The following is a 23,579-nucleotide window of genomic DNA, read 5'->3' as shown; positions in this document are numbered from 1 at the left end:
AAAAAAGAAAAAAGGTATTGTTGTGCACATATAGTTTAATGCAGTTGTGTGCAGAGTGCAGCGTAATGGAGACATCGCGGTGGAAGTTCTATCACTGCAGCAGCAACACGTTACCACTCGCTGCATTTTCTTTTGTTTTTGACCCTACAGCTGCGACCACCGAACAAATATGTGCTTCATATCCTCCACCTCGTCCTCAAACACCTCGAGTTCTGTGTCCGAAAAAAAAAAAATCAATTTCCGGGTTTTCCTCTCCGTTGTTTACACGATTCACCAAAGAACCACTGATCCACAGGGCAAGTTTTTTTATGCAACAACCTTTATAATATGCTTTTCATTGACCATTTATGGTTGAATGTGGGCGTGTTGACGGCGGCGTGTGAGGCTGATCTACGTGCGCACTTTTCAAGGTGAATTGTGATTTATAAAGGGAACATTGCGTTCAGGTGTGCGTGCGCACTGTTTTATAAATCAGAATATTTTTTTGCGCACGCCGTTTTCTGCTTTTGTTTGCACGTACACTTTTAGTATGGATCCCACGCAGTGTTTTATAAACGAGGCCCCTGGTCCTTGTGATAATTGGATGTATTTTTTTGTGTATAATTGTTTATTCTGCACCAAACAAACATTTTTTATTATCATGAAATTCCTAATGTACAAAATGTAGAGGGAAGAAAAACATGTTCACCCTGACTTCAAAGAATCTAAGGTGACATCGTTCTCTTTTTTGTGACTATCAGTCAATTCTTTGACTCTGGGAATTTGCGAAGGGCATTTTTCTCTTTGTCTGAAGTTTCATTTGGAAAATGATTATCAAAACACCCAAAGAAAGTCAGTTAAAAAGCACAAGAGGCAAGTTGTGACTTTAAAGCAGCTGATATCAGCAAATGTTTTGCTTAATAAGCAACTTGAGAATTTTATGAAACAATCATTTCAATAAGTGTCTTGCTCTTTCTGTGTCAGGTATGATGCTGGGAGGTGGCTGTGGTAGAGAGCTGGCTCACTGGATCATACATGGCCGCCCTGAAAAGGACATGTATGGATATGACATCAGGTACATACAAAGGCTTGCGATTGTCGTTGTGTCAACAGGCAGCGGGAAACACAATCACGAAGTTTGAATGGTTTTGACTTTTAATGAGCGTTAATCTTTTGAATTCCTCTCCCTCCTGTCTCAGGCGCTTTCATAACTCGCTGACAGACAACCAACGCTGGATCAGAGAGAGGAGCCATGAGTCATATGCTAAAAACTACTCTGTGGTGTTCCCCTTTGATGAGCCGCTGGCCAGCCGAAACATGAGGAAGGACCCTTTCCATCAGGTAGATGGGTGGTTTGATCTGCGGTGCACAGAGTTAATCAGGGTGTTTCATGAGGAGTTCAAGGAAGTAACCCTGTCTTTTTTTGCTGTGAGTTCGTCACCCTCCTTTCAACTAGGGTTTGATGAGTCTCATGGGAGTTATTTTGAGGTAAGCATAAGGATGAACGAGAATAAAGGAACTGAACAGATAATCTAGTTATAGATAATCCAGCAAATTGTCACAGAAAACATGGGGCTCAAATGCATGACTCGGGCAGATTAAAAAGGCAAGAGTTCACCTTTTATTAAGGTAAGGCAGCTATGTGCATGGGCATGAGGCAAGACGATGAACATTAAGACTAACCTCGGCCTCACTCAAGCACTTTCAGTTAGGTAAGGAGGCCTTTTATTTTGAAAAAGTGTGGGCAGTGTCATATCTCTCATGATTTAAACCAGGGGTCTACAACCTTTTTTCCTCTGACAGCTACTTTGAAAGTGTCCGAGACTTATGTTTCGTAACATTTTCACAGCTGAGCTCAACCTAAACCAGCGGAAATAGGTAACAAGCTACTGGTAGCTTGCGAGCAATGGATTTGAAACCCCTGATTTAGACAAACATATATCTTTTGGCTTGTGCATACCCAAAGATAAACTATCTGGACACGTATTGTGGAGGTGTCCTCACATAGATGTAGCCACTTCAACTTTTAAAGTCATGGGAGCATCTCCACTGCCATCTAACCTGGTCATCTGTGATCTCTTCCTATATTTGTATGACTCCCTTTCTCTGTTGCTGGTCAGATTTCTTTCTTTTCCCTCCTTCAGCCACTCACAATTTTCCTCTTGTATTTCTCCGACTAGTTTCTCTACAACTACCTTTTTCTCTCTCTCTGTGTTCTCCACAGTCAGTTTTGTTGCAGTCTGCATTTTCTGTCTTTTAACTTCTGTAACCTCAGCATCTAGTTCGCCAATTGAGATAGTAATGTGACAACAGAACAAATCAGCATTTAAATGATGCTGCTGAAACCTCCGGTTGGCAGGTTTCTCTGTCTCTCTCTCTCTCTGTGTGTGTGTGTGTGTGTGTGTGTGTGTGTGTGTGTGTGTGTGTGTGTGTGTGTGTGTGTGTGTGTGTGTGTGTGTGTGTGTTCACAGAAGACAGAATAATAGAGTGCACTTCAGAAACATGGGTATACAAGTGTTTGCAAAAATATCATTTGTCAAACACTGACCCCCATCTCTCTCACTATGTTTATCTCTCTGTCACCCTCTCATTTCTTTCCTGTATGCCCCCTCTCCTTCTCATTCTGTCTCCTCCGATCAAATCCAGAGTCAAACAGCTGATTTAAGCGCAGGCAGAAAGCAGTTAGCACTGTACCTTATCTTTAGCAGCGACATTTATTAATGCATTACCTGCCAACATGACTATAAATGATATGCTTAGCTTCGGTAGCCAGCTCTCGGATGTCTTTCAGTTTCCTTTCTCTCCTTAGCACGGCCCAAGCTCTTAATGGGCCTTGCCACCATACTTTATGCATTAATTATCCACTTAGACATGCTTTCCTGTTCCAGACTTCATTTACCTTTAACTGTTTTTGCCTCCGCTCACACATGCAGGCATTTTTTTCAGAACAGATTACTGTTACAGATTCCATTAGCAATGTTGTCAATATATTTTGTAGCTCATGTCTAGTGCTTACTTAGAGCTTGTTTTATTTAGATTCCCTGACACCTTTCATGCATAATTAATCAGGTTTGCTGAAGGGCCTTTTCAAGATTGACTTTTTTTTTAAAGTTTTTGTACAGAATGAGCACAAGAACAAAGACATGAAGAGTTTCTGTTTTTAATGTGTTTTCACTTAGTGGTTTGTGTCTTCCCAATTCATTTCTCCAACATTATGACTTTTATTTTTTGATTTTGTCTTTTGGTTACAAAAAAGTAAGAAAAATGAAGAAAAAAAAAACTCAGCACAAATATTTGTATGAAAATTTGAGGTATAACACAATTTGTAATGCAAACATTGTAATTGAAGCTTGGATTGTAATTTTATTTTTATACTCATTGTGCAAAAATAGTATCTCATACCACTTGAATTCTTTTCTGAGTTATACGCATAGAAGACTTTGTTGTTTACTATAATTTATGGTCATAGTTTTTCAGGAATAATAACATGGGAAAATCATTATTAAAATCATTTTCAACCGGTCTGCTACGCTTTTTAAAAAAAAAGGTAAAAGTCAGTACAAAACAAAGAACCCCCCCCAAAAAACATGATCCTTGCTTATAGCACAATTCTGACATGCTGTCAGTATCAATTTATGACTCTTAGGATTTATAAAGAAAACTCAAACTGTCTTATCATTGATCTTTATGATTTGTGTCACAACACCTGGACCTTTTCTATGTATAACCACATGATGATTTATTGTATTATGGCTAGGAGGTACTTAAGGGCTTGATCGAAAGTAGCAGTCCCTGTGCAAATAATGAGACTTTCTACTTTTAGTAGGCAATAGAGGATTATTTCAGAGCACAAGCAGGCCATCTCTGACACGGCTGCTCACATGCTTTCTCCACCTCGGTAACACAGATGGTAAATATAGCTTGGTGTGGGAAGTTTTGGCAAGAGACAGCTATAGCTGCCTGCTAGGAGGAGAGCATAGCAGAACATACCTACCAACTGTGGGCGACTGTCAGTTTTAACAAGGAGGATGGAGAGCCCTGAAATATCATATCTAAACACTGCTCAGGAAATTAAGAGTTAAGACGTGTACTATTTTTTTGAAGCAGTTTGGGTCAAACAAACACGCTCTACCTTCTCATCGGTTCTTCGTCTGTTGCTAGATGAGGTTTTTGATATTTAGGCCACTTAATTTTTTTGATCTTGTACTGGGATTAAAGTTGCACTAATTGTTATTTTAACATAAACAATAGATCAAAAGAGTGTCGGTTTTATAAAAGCGGTCTGGTTGCTGTGATGAAACACAGATAATTATTATTATCACAGTTCCTCACAGCTCTACAGGATGTTTTAATGCCAGTTTTGACCTGACATTTACGACAAGTTGATTTGAAACGTAAAAAAATACTTGCAGTTTGTCAATCTGAAACCTGGCAGTTTACTCCAAAGTGACTGGATGAATCTGTGTACCAACTCCACAGAAGTGACTCTTTGTACTTTCTTTTAACTTGCAACTTTTCAGGCTTTTACATGGCTGGATAAGCATCTTAAAACATGAATGAGCATAGTGATAGAGCCATTTGGAATAGTTGCATATTTAGTATAGATAAAATGACAATCATTTTAAAACAATCAGAGGGTCGGGAATTTAAAGGTACCAGTGGGTGCTTTAACAGAATACCGAGGATACTTATTCAAATTTATGCCCTGAACTTGAGACAGGAGATCTCCCCTGTTTTATCAATTTCTCTCTTTCTTTTTCCAGAGAAGTGTGTCTCCTAATATAAATGTCTCTTGTAACAGGCTAAACAACTAAAAACACCATGTAAACAGAATTGTTTGTCATACAGACATGGTTGGTCCTTAAATAAATTGATAAGGTGATCCTCAAACTAATCAGCTGACTGACAATCAGCTAACTGACATGGCCATCTCACTTTGCTCTGAGATGATTGGCTGTTAAAAGAAGTGACGTGCTTTATGTTCAAAAACTGCCTACGTGAGACTTGACAAGCTAAGTTGCAGACGACACCGTCAGTGGGCTTGAGTTAAGGTGAGAGGGGTCCAGTTCAGACTGCTGCAACTTTTTCCATAGGTCGTTTGTTTCCTCTCGTCACGAATCTTTGGTCTGAAATGAGCTTTTAGCTCCTTATTTTTAGTTCAGCCTTATTGGTGATGCTGGTTAAGTCAAAACCATTCACATCAAAACTAAATGACAAACAGTAATAGTTTGTAATTAGCTGGTGAATATAGTGGACTGCTTAGCTGCTAAAGACCCACATATTTTTCTCAAGAGTTGATGGAGACCAAAACAGAGCTAAAAGCAAAGACAGTATTGTACTTACATTCTATAGTTGGACAGAAACAACACAAATGAATTCAAATGTTGCTTCCTGTCTGCTTGATGTATAAATTGGCAACTGTTTTCTTGCAATTTCACTGGAACAACTTTATAATGTGAGTATGTCAATGTTGTAATTATTGCTTTTTCTGCTTCCCTCAAGTGGCAGAATAAATAATGATGCTAAACACTTGAAAATACCAGTCACAGTTCAAGACTTGGCATCAGTGGTTGCTCTGTCAGTGGATGTTTTAATTTCTGTAGATGTCATGAGTGAACTCATTGAATATGATGAGTATATGACTGAAATTTACCTCTGATATATGTTTTCAAGCAATGATTCCATAGAAAACACTACATGGTCAACATTTCATCTGTGTGTACTTTCCTTACTGATTTTCCTGCTCTGAGTTTGTGTGTGTTGATTGTTTCAGGTGCTGACAGAGCAGGGCTGTGTGTTCCAGGAGCGACACGGCTGGGAGAGACCAGGCTGGTTCAACAAAGACGGGCCTGCCGCTGTGAGACACACACAACACACATACATACCAGACACAATCACATGAACACCACTGATTTATTTGCCTCCACGTCGATTATAATTTGTTTTTTCCACTAGCTCTCAGATAATGTTGGAGCAGACTGACTGCCAATAATGGACGACACTGCGACAGCCTCGAGCCCAGTCCTTTGTCCTTCTCTGCACTTGAGAAACAATGATGATTAATTAGCCTCTAACTGTTTGTTTGTCTGTGTCGCTACAAAGGTCAAAGACTATGACTATTATGGGGCTTATGAAGTTAAGAAGAATGTAAACTACAAATACAACGACCTGCTGGGCAAAGAGTACACCTTTGACTTCCCTCCACACCACGACGTGGTAAGATACCAGGAGCAAATGTATTTCAGTTGTACAGTGTCGGGTAATGACACTGTTTAAAAATTAGGGTGGTCAGATGAGTATGAGCACTTTCTGAAAGCTCCCATTAGGAAATGTGTCCTCCTACGAAATAACAGTCATGTGCAAGTGACAGTGACAAGAGCACAGTCATTGAGTTTAATGTTGCATAAAGGGTTTTTAGAGAGAACACCAAACCAACTGAGTAGCTTGGAGGACACAGGACATAATGACCAACCTTAATGTCCAAACCTTGCATACTTTTCCCTTTAATTTCATTACTGTGATGGATGCTGCCTCCACGGATCTTGCTATGATGCACAGTCATCTTAGAAATGTCATGTTTGTCAAGGACAGGGCGGCATTTTTATGCGGTGCGTTTATTGGACGTGAGTGTTGTGTTTCTTAATTGCAGATTAAGAGTGAGTGCCTCTCGTGCAGAAACAGTGTTTCTGTGTTTGACATGTCCTACTTTGGGAAGTTCTATCTCACCGGACCAGATGCCAAGAAGGCAGCTGATTGGCTGTTCACAGCTGATGTCAACAAGAAGCCAGGTCAGTTAGACTGCTGCTGAAGCAGACACACACACACACACACGCACGCACGCACGCACGCACGCACGCACGCACACACGCACACACACACACACACGGAGACACACATGGAAATGCACAGACAGATGGGAGAAAAGATTGTAGAATGTAGAGGGCAGATTCATGGATGGAGGGATGAAAAAGATGTCATCGCATGAGAATAACAGTCCACTCTACCACAAGATCTCAAAATACCAATTCAAAATGTCAGCATGTAGTGTCTCCGAGGTCCTGTTAAAAGCGGGCAAAAGAGAGTCTTCACTGTCTCTCTTTTTTTTTTACTTTTCACCATCAACAAACCAACAGCTTTGTTGGATTTTTGCAGTGACAGGTGTGTACAGATGTGAAAATGGGAAGCTACTTTCTCCAGATTGCTACTTCTTCAGCCTCAGTGTTGACAGTGTAGTTTTGAAAAAAATGCAAGGACAGATATTCTTTGAATACCATGAATATAAAAAGACATGCAAGTATAATTCAAAGGTACAAATTTACAAACATCAAGGTCACAAACGAGACAACAGAAACGTCAAACACTCCGTTCATTTACATAACAAGGTGGGAGTCATTAAAGAGCAAATAATTGTTAAAAATATATAACTATCAACATAAATTTACATACATGAACCAAGTGGAATATCACAAATGTTCTATCCACAAATAATTGTCCGAGCCATGTGTAAACAAAGATGGTAGTGGAAATCATTAAAAAGAGAATAATGAAACATAAAGTAGAAATTACCGAGGGTAGTGCGGGTTACAGAAGTCTGGTACCCCAATGCTGTCTAACTCCAGATGTTTTTCATTTTCAAACTTGTCATCTTCAGACCTGGTTAACACTGACTTAAGTGACCTCATCAGACTCAAAAAGGATTTATACAACTTTTTTTCCCGTGTATAGTAGTACATCAATGGACCTGCAAACTTAACTTTGATTTTTCAAGTCAGTGAAGTTCCCCTTTCAGCTTGCTAAGATGATGCTAAACACACCAGGAAAAGTGTTTACGTGTCCACTTTAATATCCTCCAGTATGATGACAAGATCTGTTCCATCACTTTCTCACTCTTACTGCTAGATTTTAATATACAGCAAATGCAGGGATCACACCTCCTCCAAAATTGTTTTAATCTTCCAGCAGGGTGTCTTGCACTTGGTGAACACATCATTTTCTTTAACACTGAGTGACAAATGAATCCGTAACATCTTTTAAATGAGAGATGACAGAGGGACAGTTACATATTAGCATGTCACTGCAGCCATCGGCTCCTTTAGCAAATGGATGATGGACATATTGTGATTTTATGTCTCTTGTAATTAGATACAGACTTCATTCATTAGGAGATTATTTTGACCATGTCCTCATCATGTATATTTTTGTTAAGGGATGTTTCTCATCAATCGTTACAGTTGAAGTGTGGGGTTCATATTTAAATAGTTTCCTTTGTAACTATTTCATTTGTCATTAAGGTAAGTGTATTCTCTGGTAGGGAGGAAGAGATTGCTCATGATCGTTCCTTAAAAATAACATCCTTGTGAATTTAGTTTAAGTACACGAGAATGTAATGAAACAGAATTCCTATTTACACGTAGAGGCCAGGAGAGCACACACAGCCACACAAAAGCATTGGATTATTCAGTCACAAACGAAAGATTAACATCAGACTTGGGTGCATTTTTCTTTCTATCTTTCTGTTGGCTTGTTTCCATGAGACTGCACACTTAAAATTTGCCAAAATCGGGCACAATAATTAATTGTTTATGCGTGTGTTTGTGCGTGTTTTAGGCTCCACTGTGTATACCTGCATGCTAAATAAAAGAGGAGGGGCGGAGGCTGACCTGACAGTGAGCAGACTGGAGCCTGGTGCTGCCAACCTGCCCCTAGCACCAGAATCCAATGGTGAGAAACAGGAACAATGTGTGTCAGTATCATATTTATCAATTTGCTATAAATGTATTGCTTTTTCTGTCTATTCATCTGTTTATAATTCCATTACTGTTTGGTCATTGCAGCTGTTGTATTTTGTTTATTGCTTTATCAATCTCCTTTTTAGGATATGTTGTTGTTGTGCTATTTTCTGTTTGTTGTTTTTGTTCCACTTGACTCTCAGTCCTGTTTATCTGGTATACTTATCATTTCATTCTTTCATCTCTTATTCTTCCGTGCATTTAACTGTTCCTCTAAATCATTTTTATTTCAATATATTGGTTTAATTGTATAGGTTTGAGATCTGTCTTTCCGTTTCAGTTACATTATCTTGTTGGCCAGCTCTTTGTGTCTGTTATTTGTGTTTTGACTTACTTCTTCTTACTATATCATTCATTCATGCATTCTTTTTCCATCATTTTCAACATGCGTAAAAAAAAAAAGGGAAACTACAAAAATATTGCAATAAAACAGCTGACTTGTTGCAAAAAAATTTTTTGCACCGAAGAGACACAAAGGCCTTGACATTATGACAACACGACATCCTTTTGCTTCTTCATTACAAGGCTCGACTTCACCAGTAAAAGAGGAGGATCTGAGACCAAATGGGGCGAGAGTCATTGTTTCATCTTACCCCATTTCTGCTGCTAATTAAAAATACCACAGGGTGCCTGCAGTTTGATCAGAAGAGACCAAATTTATTTATTAAATAGTTTCACAGGATACCTTCTTTGCTGGGGAAGTTGCAGTTAAATGCCATGAGGTTTACAAGTTACTGTCTCTAGATGATTGATTATTTATAAGTATTTATTTTCTTGACAAGTCCTGTTGAATATTTGGGTATGAGGCTCATGGATGGAAACACAGTTAAGTCAAAATTAATTTGTATTCTGCCACATTTAATTTGTTTTAAAACATAAAACAGATTCTGATGTGATAACTTCTGTGATTCAATCATTCTATCATCTAATGTTGCTATCAAGTGCAGTGATACATTAAGTTTTATTTATGTGCGTTGTGGTTGTGACGTTCTTGTGCTTCTTTCCCTAATCACATCTACCTTTGATCCAGGTGATGCTTACTACCTGGCCATCGGAGGCGGTGTAGCAGAACACAACTGGAACCACATTAGAACAGTTCTTCAGGACCAAGGCTTCCGCTACCAGCTGACTGACCACTCTGAGGACATGGGCATGATCAGCATCCAGGGACCCAAGAGGTGGGGAAAGAAAGGAAAGCGAGTGGGAGGGATGGAAGGAGGAGGGCTGTGAATGAATGCTGACGGTGTCACGATTTATATTCAGGGGAGAGATGGACAAGAGGAGAGGGTGTGGGTAAAAAGCATGGGAAATGAGAGGTGAAAAGAAGAAGGTAACTGATTGGCCTCAAGGTGGGTTACGATTCACATCTGAAATTGGTGAAATTGAAAAGATGGGCGGTTTGATTGATAAGAGGTTACAGACAAAGTGGCTGTTCTCGACAATTGGCCAAAGGCATAAGGACGTGAATGCAGGGCCTTACGTGGACTAAAAACAGGAGACAAGTAGAGAGGTTCTAGGTTAATTCTGCAGTTTAATGATACTAAATTATAATGTATTAGGGGGAATTGATGATGATGGTGTGGCCATCTGACCAGGGTGCTACCTGGACACCTCCTGAGGGAGATATTTCAGGTAGCAGGTCACCTGGGAGGAGACTGCAGGGCAGACCCAGGTTACACTGGGGGAATTACACTGACCTTTGAACTTGGGATCTCCCTAGAAGAGCTGGAGGAGATGGCAGTCAGGGATCAGGAACCCTGGATAAAAATCAGCTACTTCCATTTTGTGGGTTACTTGGACCATTGTTTGATGGGAAGTTTGATTCACCGAGTTCAAGTATTTGAGGAGGAGATGTCTGCTGAATAAAATCAATTACTTCTCTTGGTTGACATCAAAAAGCTATTCCAAAACATTGTCTTACCACATACTTTTTGCTCCATTTAACTCAAGTTTTGCATTATTTTTCCAGAAAAATTGAATTTAATGATCACATTTGCTGAAAATGCCAATATTATTATTATTTTTTTTTTTTTACTTAATCCATTATATAACCAATTATAGATAGATGTCTTCATTTAGGGATATGTGTGCTTCACATGTGAAAATGGTCCTGCACATTTGGACAAGGGATGCAGTCCAAGCTTGTCACTTTCTTTTTGCATCCCACAGTTTTCTTTTTTATTCACTCAAAGATCCAGCTGGGCCACCTTCACCTCTTTCCGATCTCATACTCTGCTCTCCTTATCTATCTTCTTCTTCCCCTCTCACCTTCTCTACTCCCCACCTCGCTGCCCATCTCTCTTTGTTCCTCCCTCTTACCAGCAGCAGGGTTAGTCCACTCTGTTCTCTGTGTGGGCTTTGTCGATTTCTTCTCCTTGAGGCTTCTCTCATCTCCTGTTCTTCCAAGTTTCTTTTCCCTCGGTAGATTTTAGATTGCAACCACTTCTCTTTTTCTTCTCCTCTCTCCCAACTCCTCCCCTTCTGCTCAATTGTTTATTCTCAGTGTCCTCTTCCTTGGTTTCAGGTTTTCTATCCTTCATTCCTTTTATTGCTTACGTCAAACCAGAAAGAACTGCGTCACTACCAGCAGGAGCTGGATATATAATATAATAATATACGCGTGTTTCATTATAGACACACACATACACTCACACACACACAATAGGATGTTGATTAGGAATCTCATTGAGTTTTCTTGAGCATCCGAAGTGCACTCATCATGTGTACATCTCTGGATGTTTCCTTTTTCTTCGTGTGTGTGTGTGGATAACATACACAAGATTGGCATCTGTGTTGCCTCTCTCTGCACAGCACTCTAATGATTCTTGGCTCCTCCTCATTGTTTCTGCCGCGTACGAGGAATTGCAGAGCTTCACTCCTCCAGTCTGTTTTGTTGTCTTACGAGGCAAATTGATCCCTTTAAAGCTTGAGGAGAGAGAAGATTACAGCGTTTATGGAAATGCGTTAGACTGTGTTTTCCCTCCCTGAGACGTCTCATTCAAATTCTCCAGAGGAGGAATCTTTAAACTTGCAGCTTTTTTCTCTCACACAGCTTGACAGCCTGTTCCAAAGGGTGAAACTTGTGCTCATCCACTTGCTTTGTAATTATGAACCTTATGTATAATAGATGAAATTATGCGATATCCTTTAAGAGCAGCCCTCTGTATGTGCATCCTCTGATCCACAGCTGAGAGCCACAGTTAAGTGGCAAGTCAGAGAAACAAATTGGATGTTGCAAGTGCCCCTGCCCCCCACCCCCACCCGCCTTACCCAATGGATGCACACACACACACACACACACACACACACACACACACACACACACACACTGATTTTATATATAGCTAATTGGCCTTTGCTCTTGGGCTCTTGAGTTCAGTGAACAAGGGGAGGACAGAAACTTGAGGACAGCCTGAAGAAAAGATCAGCCTGTGCATTATTTGCTATGCACATGCATATATGCAATAATATAACCAACCCAACTTACACATATCCCTACATCTAACAATGACCACATCGATTGTTTTTTATTGGAAGGGATGCCCACACAGATGCAGAAGCATGTACGCACACAATAGCAACTTGAACCCTTCCCCAAATATCCTCCACCATGGCTTCATGCCACACCATTGCAAAAATATCCTCTGGAAAATAAGGCCTCACACATTGTATTATCTACCTGCCCACTCACAAACATACAAGTGTACAAGCTGCAAAGGAAGCTAAACATAGTTTTTTTTTTTTTTTTTTTTTTTTTTTTCTGTTGACTCATCTTTACGTAATATTGATTTTAGTGTGTTTGTGGGGGAAGGAGAGCTGGTACATTTTCTGATAATTCCAGTATTACTTTAGTTAAGAGAAGCATATACAAAAAAATACAAAAAAAATATACAGGTTAATTATGTTTTCTCCACTGCAGTCTCACAAATACAAAATCCTTTGACCGACTGCCACACTTTCTGATTCGTCTGCATTTCCTCTCTGTTTGCAGCCGTGAGGTATTACAGGAGGTTTTGGACACAGACCTGAACAATGAAGCTTTCCCCTTCTCTACACACAAAGTTGTCAACGCAGTGGGACACCAGGTGAAAACACTCGCGTACACAAACACGCACTCACGGTGCCTCAGTTCTCATTTCTACGGTAATTGGATGTGGTACATTTGTCAGCTTCAAAATAACCCTGCCAGTGCTGGTTAAATAAAATATGCAGTTAATTTAAAAAAAAAAAAGTCTATGCAAATGACGTGCTACTGAGTGGAACTGGTTTGTTATTTCAAAGGTTCAGGCATCAGAGATTGTAGACTGTGTGTTTGGGGTGGGGACGGAGGTGTGTGTGTGGGGGGGGGGGGGCAGATGGCATGTCTCACGGCGTCCTTGTGACTTACTTACATGTCAAGTCTCTTTCAAATTTGATGTGTTGTTTTTTTTTTACCTCTTTCCACCTTCAACTTTTTTCTTCCTCTGCCCTTGAGGTCTAGAGACTCAAAGTCTATAAGATTATTGTTTACAAGCGCTCATGAAGTCATATGTTTATACCTGGCTATAATTTGTATTCAGTTTTCAAACAATAATGCTTCAAGGTACGGAGTCTCAGCCACTTGATTTGACCTCAACAGTGTTTCTGGCTTCAGTGGAGGAAGAACATGTTGTACAGGCACATGCAGCGACACATATGTCCACACACACTCGCTCTGTCTTCGTCGCTCTTGCATGAATTATGCATCGCTCTGGTGATTGCAGTCAGCATCTTCTCACAGCTCTGCAGGAGTGTTTGTGTTTGTTTGAGAGTGTGTTGCTTGTGCTGTGTTCCAGCTGGTTGCTGGCCTTGTCTGGGTGACATTTTAATGGCTGCACTGCTGTGAGAGCAGAGTTGTCTCTGCCCTCTGCTCCCCTCGTAAGCTCATTAGTCTCTCTCTTTCTCTCTCTCTTCTTAAAACTCGTCATTTGGCGCGAGTGTGCTGGCAAGTGTGTTAAGTCATATGAATTAATGTTGATATGAATTCCTGAACATGTGCTGGTGTTTCTGTGTTTGATTTTTGTCTGATAATTGTGTTTCTGTGGGTTATAGTTTGCCGTCTGTGTATGTGGTGTGCGTTGTGAATAAGAGCAGGCCTTACATGTACAGTACTATCCTTCCCAGAGCTTCATGGTATACTGTACATATGGGACCTAGGGTGATCCTGGCTGGCCAGATGGCCTGGCTGTCACTGCACCCACTGGGAAACTGAAGGAGAAAATTTTCTCCCCTCATTTTTCAGTCCCTTCCACATTTTCTTACTCCCTTACTTCCTTCTCCTTTGTCTTTAGACTCTTTGAGTGAAGAGTTTAGATCTATCGGGGGAGACAGCGACATGGACTCTGACAATTAGTGGTTTTCCTCTTCAAGCATGTATACGTGTTTCCATCCTAAAAAATAAATCCTGCATTTATTCACCTGGGTGTTATTCTGAGGTTGTTTCTGTTGTGACTATTATTTATACTGGATTTTTGAAGCTGATACTGATATATTTGAGAGTCTAAAAAAGAACAACAACAATGCAGCGACCCATAGGAATTATTTACAGGGTTCCCTCTGTTCATGGAATTTCTGGAATATCATGGAATTTTAAAAAGTCTATTCCAGACATGGGAAGTCAGGGGATTTGATAATTTTGTGGGCCAAGTCACGCAACGTCACAGAAGTTTGTCCGTAGCATGTTTAAATTTTGGTTGCCATTTGCCAAATGTAAGTTTTATTTACTTTTTATTTATTTTGTAAGTTGTTTTATCCCCTTTCTGCTCATCAACAACTGACAATCACGTCACTAAAGATGCTCTTATTTTTGTTGCTGACGAAGGCAAACATTCCAGGAAAATATAAATTGTAAGGGCTTTAGCTACAAAATGATGGCTAATTGTAAAGTTTGGCCTGTTTTTCCGTTCAATGTAGGTCATGCAAGTCCAGCCTTTTAGTCGTTAAAAATCAGGGAAACATCATGGAACTTGACATTTGACTTTGAGTGTATTTAAAAATGACATAAACAATAATCTTTGATTTTTTTTTTTTTTTTGTCTCACTGGTTGACAAACTCTCAAAGAAACTAAATTATATTAAACTCACTTTTGCACAATGGTTTCTTGTCATTTATCAGCTGACAATGACACTACATCCGACTTATTGATCTAGCTCTTGCAACTATTGGTTATTTCATTTAGGGGAAAAAGGACTGAAGGAAGAAGAGCTATGTTGATTTAAGCAGGAACCTCCTACAGCTTTCAAAAACACTGCTCGGTTCAGAAATCATCTCTCACCCTGGTCTTTCAGTTTCACAAAATTAAACACAGGAAGTAGTCTCAGAAATAGCTGTAGCCGTTGTTGGAAACTGCAACACATTTTGGATCCACTTCCTGGTCGTGCAGCTGGCTGATGTACCTGCTGTATGAAATATGCACACACTATTTTGTTTACATTGTGACACTGTAACCTGATTTGTCATGCATGTTGGAAAAACACAAGAAGATGGGTTGTGTTGTCAACTTTCCAAATTGCAAAAAAAATTTTAATGACGAGGCACACACTGCAGTTTTTTTTTTTTTAAGAGTCACTGTAGGATAGACGGATTCTAGTTGCAGGTAATTTTTCCGCTGCTTTGGAGCAGTTCATTACAGCAGCTACAAGGATATTCAGGGGATTACTGTGTATGTTTACTTGTCGGAAAGACACATTTTTCAGATGATATCTATTAAATTGAGGTTCTTTGGAAAGCTGTGGGAGGGTTGTGCTCCTTGCCCTATTTAATGCCATCCTTGCCACATTTCCCAAAAATCCCCACAACGGAGGTGGTGAATTAAATATTACTATAACCAGTATTCAAAAGGACAAAATTAGAGAAAATAGCACCCAGGTTGAGAAATACATCCCCTGTACCTTCTGACTCAAAGCGTGTCATTTCCTACTTTCAGAAAACATCCATTTTCCTTCACCTCTCACCCCCAGTGGAGTTTTTTTTTGTTTTGGTTTCTTTCAGGACTTAAAGCATTTTGGAGACAACAATCATTTCTAAAAGGAGATTACAGTTTTCCTGTTTCCTTCTTTGTGCACCTTATCTTAGTGTTGCATCTATTCTATTCTTTATTTTCTGCTGGTCTCTGCAAAGAGCTTGCATTTTTAAGCAGCATCACACAAAAACTGCTGTTTGTATTAAAATGCAGTCCAAGTCAATTTGGTCCTTGAACATGACGTGTGTGTGTGTGTGTGTGTGTGTGTGTGTGTGTGTGTGAGAGAGAGAGAGATCTCTCAGTGTCTCTAAGCCTCCTCTCTGCCAACACCTCCCTCCATCCATCCATCCAGGTGCGAGCTATGCGTCTGTCATTTGTCGGAGAGCTCGGCTGGGAGCTGCACATTCCCAAAGACTCTTGCCTTCCAGTTTACCAAGCTGTCATGGCTGCTGGTGCAAAGCACGGCATCATCAACTCAGGCTACAGAGCCATCGACTCCCTCAGCATAGAGAAAGGTAACACTCAGTTGGAAGTCTTGAACAACTAATCACAACATCCAAATCCAGCTGAGGTGCAGATTTACAACAAATCACCTGACTTTGAGTCGACACTACTTGCAATGCAAGCTCAGTATAGCACTAATAATACTGTGCCCAACATCTGCAACAAATAAACAGTAAGCATGGTTTTTGCTCATATCTCCTTGTGTCTTGTTTTTAATCGTCATCAGGGTACAGACACTGGCACGCTGACCTTCGCCCTGATGACACACCCTTGGAGGCGGGGCTAGCTTTCACCTGCAAAATGAAGAGTTCTATCCCGTTCCAGGGTCGTGATAGGCTCGAGAAGCAGAAGGAGGATGGGCTGAGGAGGCGCATCGTTTGCTTCACCATTGATGAGTCAGTACAGCTTCTTTTGAGATTATATTTTAGTCATCTGTGTGAAATTAAGAAAATATAAATGTGCTTAACTATAATATCAATATTGTCAGCAGCATAGCTTCATAAAGTGTTGTTACTCATGTTGCAACTGGATCATTAAACGACCTTTAAATGTTTAAAAAATGATCTTAGAGAACAGAAGTCTTCATGTTTCAGGATACTAATGCGTTTAACGAAATGTGCAGTAAGTAATACTGACAGCCCTGAGCCACAGAGGTGGATGGGGAGGCAGTTTAAATTTCACTTCTTTGATTTTCTTTTTAGATATGTTAGACTCAAGTATTATTTATTAGAAAATATAGGCCTATGTGACTTTTTCCATTTGATTTTGTCCCAAAACACACAAAACATTTAAAATCTTTACTTTACTCCTCATTCGTTTAGAATTTAAGATATAGCTCCACAATTTTTTATAATGATTAATATTTAATAGTCCACTGGGATATTTTATCCTCATGTGGGTTGAGAGAATACTATAAACCTTGGGTTTATGAAGACAGAATAAAAAATAAAAAAAATTATATATAAAAACAATTCTAAATTCCTAAAACGTTGGCATTTTGACTGCTGCTTTACCCGACAACAGCAGTTTGCTGTAGTGAAAATGTAGCTTCTTTTTGTGAATGTTGAAATTGCCATATTCTGTGTGGGCGTGCCACTTGTGATTACTGTCATTGTGTGATTTTTACATGAGTCCTGTGTGTGCTGAGAAAGGCTATGATTTTAGAGTTTAGTGTAACATGTTTACAGTGAAGGCTTCTGTATATGTTGCTGCTTACAGGAACCGATTCAAATAAATATGCTGAGTTTCAAAGAATCAAAGTCCAACTTAGATTCAAGGAAGTTATTTTGGGAGTGTGTGAAGAAAACATTCTTCTCTCTTTCTGTGAATCTGAGGCTTTCAGAATCAGTGACATATTTTAAGTCAATCAACAAAAAGTATCTTTTTATTTGTTGTATTGTTGGATATTTTTATTCCATTTTGTTTTTAGAACAATTTTAATTGAAAAGTTGCATTTGCCTCATTGCAGGTTTAAAAGGTCGTAATCTGTCCTGGTTCAACCATGTAAAGATCTTTGTACCTTTGTTTTGAAAAGTCAAAATAAACCTTATTATTTGTCTCTAATCACTTTCAGGAAAGTACCAATGTTCGGTCTGGAGGCCATTTTCCGTAACGGAGTTCCTGTTGGTCACCTACGACGTTCTGACTATGGCTTTTTTATCGACAAAACTATCGGTTATGGATACATCCGCAACCCTAATGGAGGAGTGGTAAATACCACACAAACACCTACACATTACATTACCCTCTTTTATTATTCATTTAATAAGTTCAATAGTGTGCTCTGGGCTGTCTTTCGTGTCATATTCAGCCTAATTTTTCTTAAATCAAGAAAATATTTTACCAGCAGAGTGAGTCTGCCCCATTTCTCCCCCATTTTCCAAGGTTTGTGTAGAAGTATGCGTCAATATCTTGGAATCATGAATAAAAATGACAGATCCCTGCAGTACTGTCAAGAAATTGTGTTGATTTTACGAAATTCTTATAAACCAAATTGCAAACAGGTGAAATGATCAATGTTTCAGGATAAGCGACAAACTGGATTACAAAGATTGTGATCCTGCTGTGTGCTGCTGATGATTTTGATTTCTGAGTTTCATATTATATATCTGCTCTTATTTCTTAATGTGTGGAATGAGAAACATAAACTGAAACTGAGAAGTCAAGTTCTATGTGAGTGTGGTTTAGAGAGCTGGTAGGTGCATGCTTCTCGTTGAGTCTCAGTAACTCTCATTCATATCCTCAAGCTATCTTTTAGGTCCCACCACTCACGTTACATTGAGAAATAAGTTTTACTGAGCAGCATACAAGTTTTGGGGTCTGCCTCTTTCATGATAATAACACAAACGCACTAAACAAAAAGTGGCAACATAAGACAGAAGGATGGAAGCAGCAGGAAGGACACAAAGAGTTAAATGGTGTGCGTAAAGGCAAAGACACTTTTTTTAAATTATGAAAAATAGAGCAATGTGTGTGCTTGTGTCCGTTCTGGTGTATTACTGATGCAACGGAGGCATAAATCTGTTCACACAGTCTCATTTTGGAAACCTGCCTCCCTTTGGTGGACAAAAAGAAGTCCTTGTAACATACATCACAACATTTTATGTTGAATAGTTGGTTTAATGTAAGTGTATGTTTAAATTTAGGCAAGAAGAGATTCTACTGTGACGGTAACTCGCCAGGAAATTAATGCAAGTCAATGTATGGCCTTTGAAGTGACGAAAGCACTTCTCTCTCTCTCTCTCTCTCTCTCTCTCTCTCTCTCTCTCTCTCTCTCTTGCTCTCTCTCTCTCTCTCTCTCTCTCTCGCTCTCTCTGTGTGGGCGTGCGTGTGTGTGCGTGTGCATATATATGTGTGTGTGTGTGTTAGCATGTCTGCCTTTGTGTTCGCCTGTACTCATTTGGTTAATGTCCACCTCGGCATTGTGACCAGCACAACAAAGCAGATTGACCCTTGTCTTAGTCGAGCACTTCAGTCCAGAAAAATGCACACAAAAAGACGCACGCACGCACGCACACATGCACACACACGCACATACACACACACACACACACACACACACACACACGCACACAGTGATGTGATTGTAGGCGGTGTGCTCTGTAATACTGGATGACAAGAAACCAGATCCCTTAGATGTGTGTGTGTGTGTGTGTGTGTGTGTGTGTGTGTGTGTGTGTGTGTGTGTGTGTGTGTGTTGTCTCATGCGTGTGTCTGCCCTCTCTACTCACTTGTTCTCACATTGATTGTTTCTACTCTTCTTTTCTTTCGTATCTCTGTTCCTTGGTTTTTATTCATTGGATTTACTGCAGTTTTCTGAAGTTTCTCCTACCCTGCTCTTTATAGCTCTTCTTTCAATTCACCATTTGCTGCTGTGTGGTCAATATACCGTCAAAATGTATTCCAATTTCATCGGATATGAATCCCACCCCAGCCTCACCTGTGTTGTTAGAAATGAGAAATAAATCAATTAGACCTCGACCTCATTCTTTGGAAATTTTTGACAACCAAAATCCAAGCACTCACCTCCTACTATGCATTTGTTCGTTAATATTGCGAGGTTTTATTTGATGGGCTGAATTAGCTCGTTCCCCCAAAGCAAATTGTGTTGAATACATTTGTAAATTTTCCGAAAAGTTAAGATAAACAATACAAAATATTTGTCCTTTTCCCAACTTGAGATAGGAGTTACATTTTTTTACTACTTTAAAATAGATGTTGTGTAATAGGAACTCCTGAATTACGTCTTGCATTTAGATATCAAATTAACTTAATTTCACTTCAAGGACTAGGAGGCATATGAGAAAAGGATCCTTTTGTTGGTTGATAGTATGATTTGGCTTCGGTCTCAGACTAAGGCAGAAGGACTGGGGACATTTATCCATTCAAAGTGAGACAAGGGCATTCATGTCATCCCTGGTGGGCCTTCACTGTAATGTCAAATGGTTGTAGATGTTGTAAACTGAAAGCAGCTTTGTCTCTGAAAAAGTTCAGTTAGCTAAAGTATTTGACCACCGTGCTCATGAAGCATCCATATTGTGGGGACATAAATCTGTTTACATTCACACTGTGTTGATCTCCCTCCACGTGTGGGACAAAAAAAAAGTTTGTGTGTCTCCCTGTGTTACGAGGGAGCTGACATTTACCCATGAGTGAATTAATTGCTTCCAGTGTTTTATAAGTCCCGCGCTGTGCTCCGCTGTCAGATGGGAACGCTTTGAATATGTCCATTCTGGAGAGCTCTGCCAGTTAAGAGAACTATTTTTACAAAGAGTGTAATCAGTCGCCTCATTTTCGCTCCATTTTAATCTTTATCGTCTCCTCATCCCATCCGCATATTTAAATCCCTACCCCTGTCTCCTTTTCTTGCGTATCTTTCTCTCTCATGTTTTGGTTTTCATGCCTCTTATTTTCACTCACCGTATCTTTCTTCCTTTCTTCATCAGGTGAGTGCCGATTTCATAAAGAGTGGGGAGTTTACCCTGGAAAGGATGGGAGTGGTGTACAAGGCCAAGGCCCACCTCAAATCCCCATTTGACCCTGAGAATAAACGCGTCAAGGGCATTTATGCTTGAGAAGGACCACGCATGTAAAAACTGAATTAAACATGCTGGTTAGAGACACGCAAGGTGAAGACTTTTGCAAGTTTGTTTTTTTTACTTGTCTTTACATCGCTGTCAAATACAAGTTTTCTCAAGTGTTGATCATTTTAATTGGAGTATATGACTGAAGTGCTTCTGATAAAATCTTTGCCCATTTTAAATTGAGCATGTTATAGATGGTCTGAAATCTGTATCGAAGCAGTCAGAATCCGGTATGAATTTTTGTTAAGGGTTCTTCAGTTCCTCAACTCAACATTTGTGTCATCAAGTGATTGTTCTCATGTGAATGGCATTACCATAAAAACAAATTCATGAGCTAAACTTGTCTTGTTATGTCTAAGAATCACAGGAATTGCACAACTGTTTCAACTGAAAAAGACCCGGTCGCTTCCCTCTAGCTTTCCTCGATTCATGTTAAGGATGCAAATAATAGTGAATGATTACTTTCAAGACAGTTTTAGCACTAATAACTAAACAAAACTATCCTGGTTCATGTCACCATCAACAGTAAAATACAGCTTATTCAAAATGGGGTTTAAATCTGTAACTAACCCTTGTGGGAGTTTTCAAGAGATAAGACTGCATGTATTATTTCTAGGTTTCCACTGAAAACAGTTTAAAGTCTTACTTCTACTTAATTCAGAAAATCTTAATCTTCCTAGCAGCTAGTGTGACGGCGAGCCTATGAACACTGTATAATCATTACCATGATTACGCAGTAGCTTTGTGTGGTAGCGCAGACAGCTGTTGCCTTTGTAACCAAAGTCCTACAAAATAAAATGGTTACAACTGTGTGTGTGTGTGTGTGTGTGTGTTTTTACTCAAAGTAAGTACCATGAATTCTCAATTTGTGGCCAGATCCTTTGTGCAATTGGGTAAAGAAGAAGCTAGACCTTTATTAAAAACTCTAATATTAGAGTCAGGCTGTTAATTCTAATTTAGCCTTCATAGTGCACTGTATTATATAATATTGTAGTGCAGCATGTTTCATTTCTAATTTATCCTGTGAGGGTGCAGTGTGTTGTATTAGGGAATAAAAGTATTCTCAGACTATACAGAAGCCCTGCAGGCAATTGGAGTCAGATTACATGTTTGTGCTAAAAATAATGATTACAAGTTTTACTTGCTTATGTGCTATCTAAATCTGAGGCAAACAACCTGACTGTTTATTAGAGTTAGAGAGAATTGGAGCGAAAACAGCCAAAGGCGCAGTGTATCAGGGAACAAGACGCAGTTGAAGAAGAATGACACAGGAAGACAACAGTTATCAGAAAGCAGCCGTTTTGAATAGAAACCCTTTGTTTTCTCATCTATTCCCCCATTGCCTCACTCGCCAGTGTTAATCTGCTGTCACTGCTGTTCACAAACTCAGTCCTTTAAGTTTTGTTCTTTCACAGATACATTGTTATTTAATAAGGCAATCCTTCAATTCAAGCATTAGTAAGACCCCTCGTTTTGTACGATTATGGTGCTAAATCTGAATCAACATTTTGTCTGTCTCCCTCACAAGGAGAATACTGTAATTCTCTTCACCTGGGTTTACTTTTACTGTGAAGCATTTGCAGGAAGCTTTGAGCCACACCACATTAAGAACTGTCCAAGTCTCATTAATATTTTCAATTGAAAATACCGTCCTCGGGTAACGAAGTAGTGTAGGAGTCATGTGATTAATGTTGTGGAAATCTATGCTGAATCAACTGAGACCATGCAGGTTCTTCACTTGAGAATTGTTGAGAATTTATGGTGCCTTTATATGTGTTTGTATGTATGTGTGTGTAAACATAAAAAATGAAAATTGTAACATGTTTGCGAACTACATACGGGCAGATTTTTGACAGCTCGTCACAGTCGTTTGAATGAAAATGTCTGATTGCTTTCACTTTTTAAGAGTAAAAACTGTGACAAATCTGAAAAAATAGAAATCACTAGTGTAGCACCTTGAAAATGTATCCATGTCTTTAATGCAGATGCTATGTACAGTAATTAGTCTTTGTGTTTACATGAGTATCTAAAATCTGTTACATAATTTTTGTTTTTGACAATTTTTATATAATTAATTATCAAAGAATTATATTTTCCATCTTTGTTTACACTAACTTACACTGACATACTTAAACTTAACATAAGTAAAAGAAGGTATTTGTATGTATGACTGCCTCTCAGATGTTGGTTGCTGCACGTTCAGCACAAAATGTTTACTAATGTGGAATGATTCATTGATTCTCGCCAGAAGGCTATTAATCATTGAAATGGTTGTAGCTTAGGTTAATAACAAGATTTATATGGGAAATGTGAAACACAGTGATAAAACACTACTGGTCCTGAGAGAGAATCCGTCATATAATTTTCTTTCCCTCCATAGTGTGGTGTGAATATTGCAAAAAGTGATATTTGGTGAAACTGAATATTAAGTGTGAAAAAGATTAAATTTTTCACCGCTGACCTTTTAGATATGGCACTTAAAATGGTGATTTCTGATGTTTGTTTGGACAACTCAATTATAATTGTAGTTTTTGGAGAAAAAAAAAGACCAGTGATGTCCAGTTAAATGTGATGGCCAGTCAATAAAGTAAAAACTAATCCAAACTAATTTTTTTCTGTCCAAAGCAATGTGTGTTAATAAATTTCTGTTTAACTTCCAACATTTTTGTTATATTTATTATTCAACACAAAAAATTGCACTGAAACACTTGTTACACGAGGCAAAAATTTCAGACTTGAAATAT

General features: G+C 39.2%; 1 protein-coding gene across 2 annotated transcripts in view; it reads left to right on the top strand.

The window, feature by feature from the left end:
- The window catches only part of sardh (sarcosine dehydrogenase), a 47,118-nt gene extending 23,629 nt beyond the window's left edge, over nt 1-23,489 (top strand). For both annotated transcript variants that reach the window (XM_069163611.1, XM_069163603.1), the window contains exons 11-22: nt 964-1,054; nt 1,179-1,320; nt 5,753-5,836; nt 6,082-6,195; nt 6,629-6,767; nt 8,587-8,700; nt 9,799-9,946; nt 12,760-12,853; nt 16,101-16,263; nt 16,479-16,647; nt 17,826-17,961; nt 20,698-23,489. In XM_069163611.1, coding sequence (XP_069019712.1) covers nt 964-1,054; nt 1,179-1,320; nt 5,753-5,836; nt 6,082-6,195; nt 6,629-6,767; nt 8,587-8,700; nt 9,799-9,946; nt 12,760-12,853; nt 16,101-16,263; nt 16,479-16,647; nt 17,826-17,961; nt 20,698-20,826 — 1,523 coding nt within the window. In that variant the 3' untranslated portion in view covers nt 20,827-23,489. The remainder of the gene's footprint in view (nt 1-963; nt 1,055-1,178; nt 1,321-5,752; nt 5,837-6,081; nt 6,196-6,628; nt 6,768-8,586; nt 8,701-9,798; nt 9,947-12,759; nt 12,854-16,100; nt 16,264-16,478; nt 16,648-17,825; nt 17,962-20,697) is intronic.
- Nucleotides 23,490-23,579: the final 90 nt, after the last annotated feature.

Source organism: Embiotoca jacksoni, unplaced genomic scaffold (assembly GCF_022577435.1).
Source record: "Embiotoca jacksoni isolate LCO1_2020_lvr unplaced genomic scaffold, fEmbJac1.0.p SCAF_10, whole genome shotgun sequence".
NCBI lineage: Eukaryota > Metazoa > Chordata > Actinopteri > Embiotocidae > Embiotoca > Embiotoca jacksoni.
The sequence above is the reverse complement of the archived record's forward strand: the minus strand, read 5'-3'. Positions and strand labels throughout refer to the sequence as shown.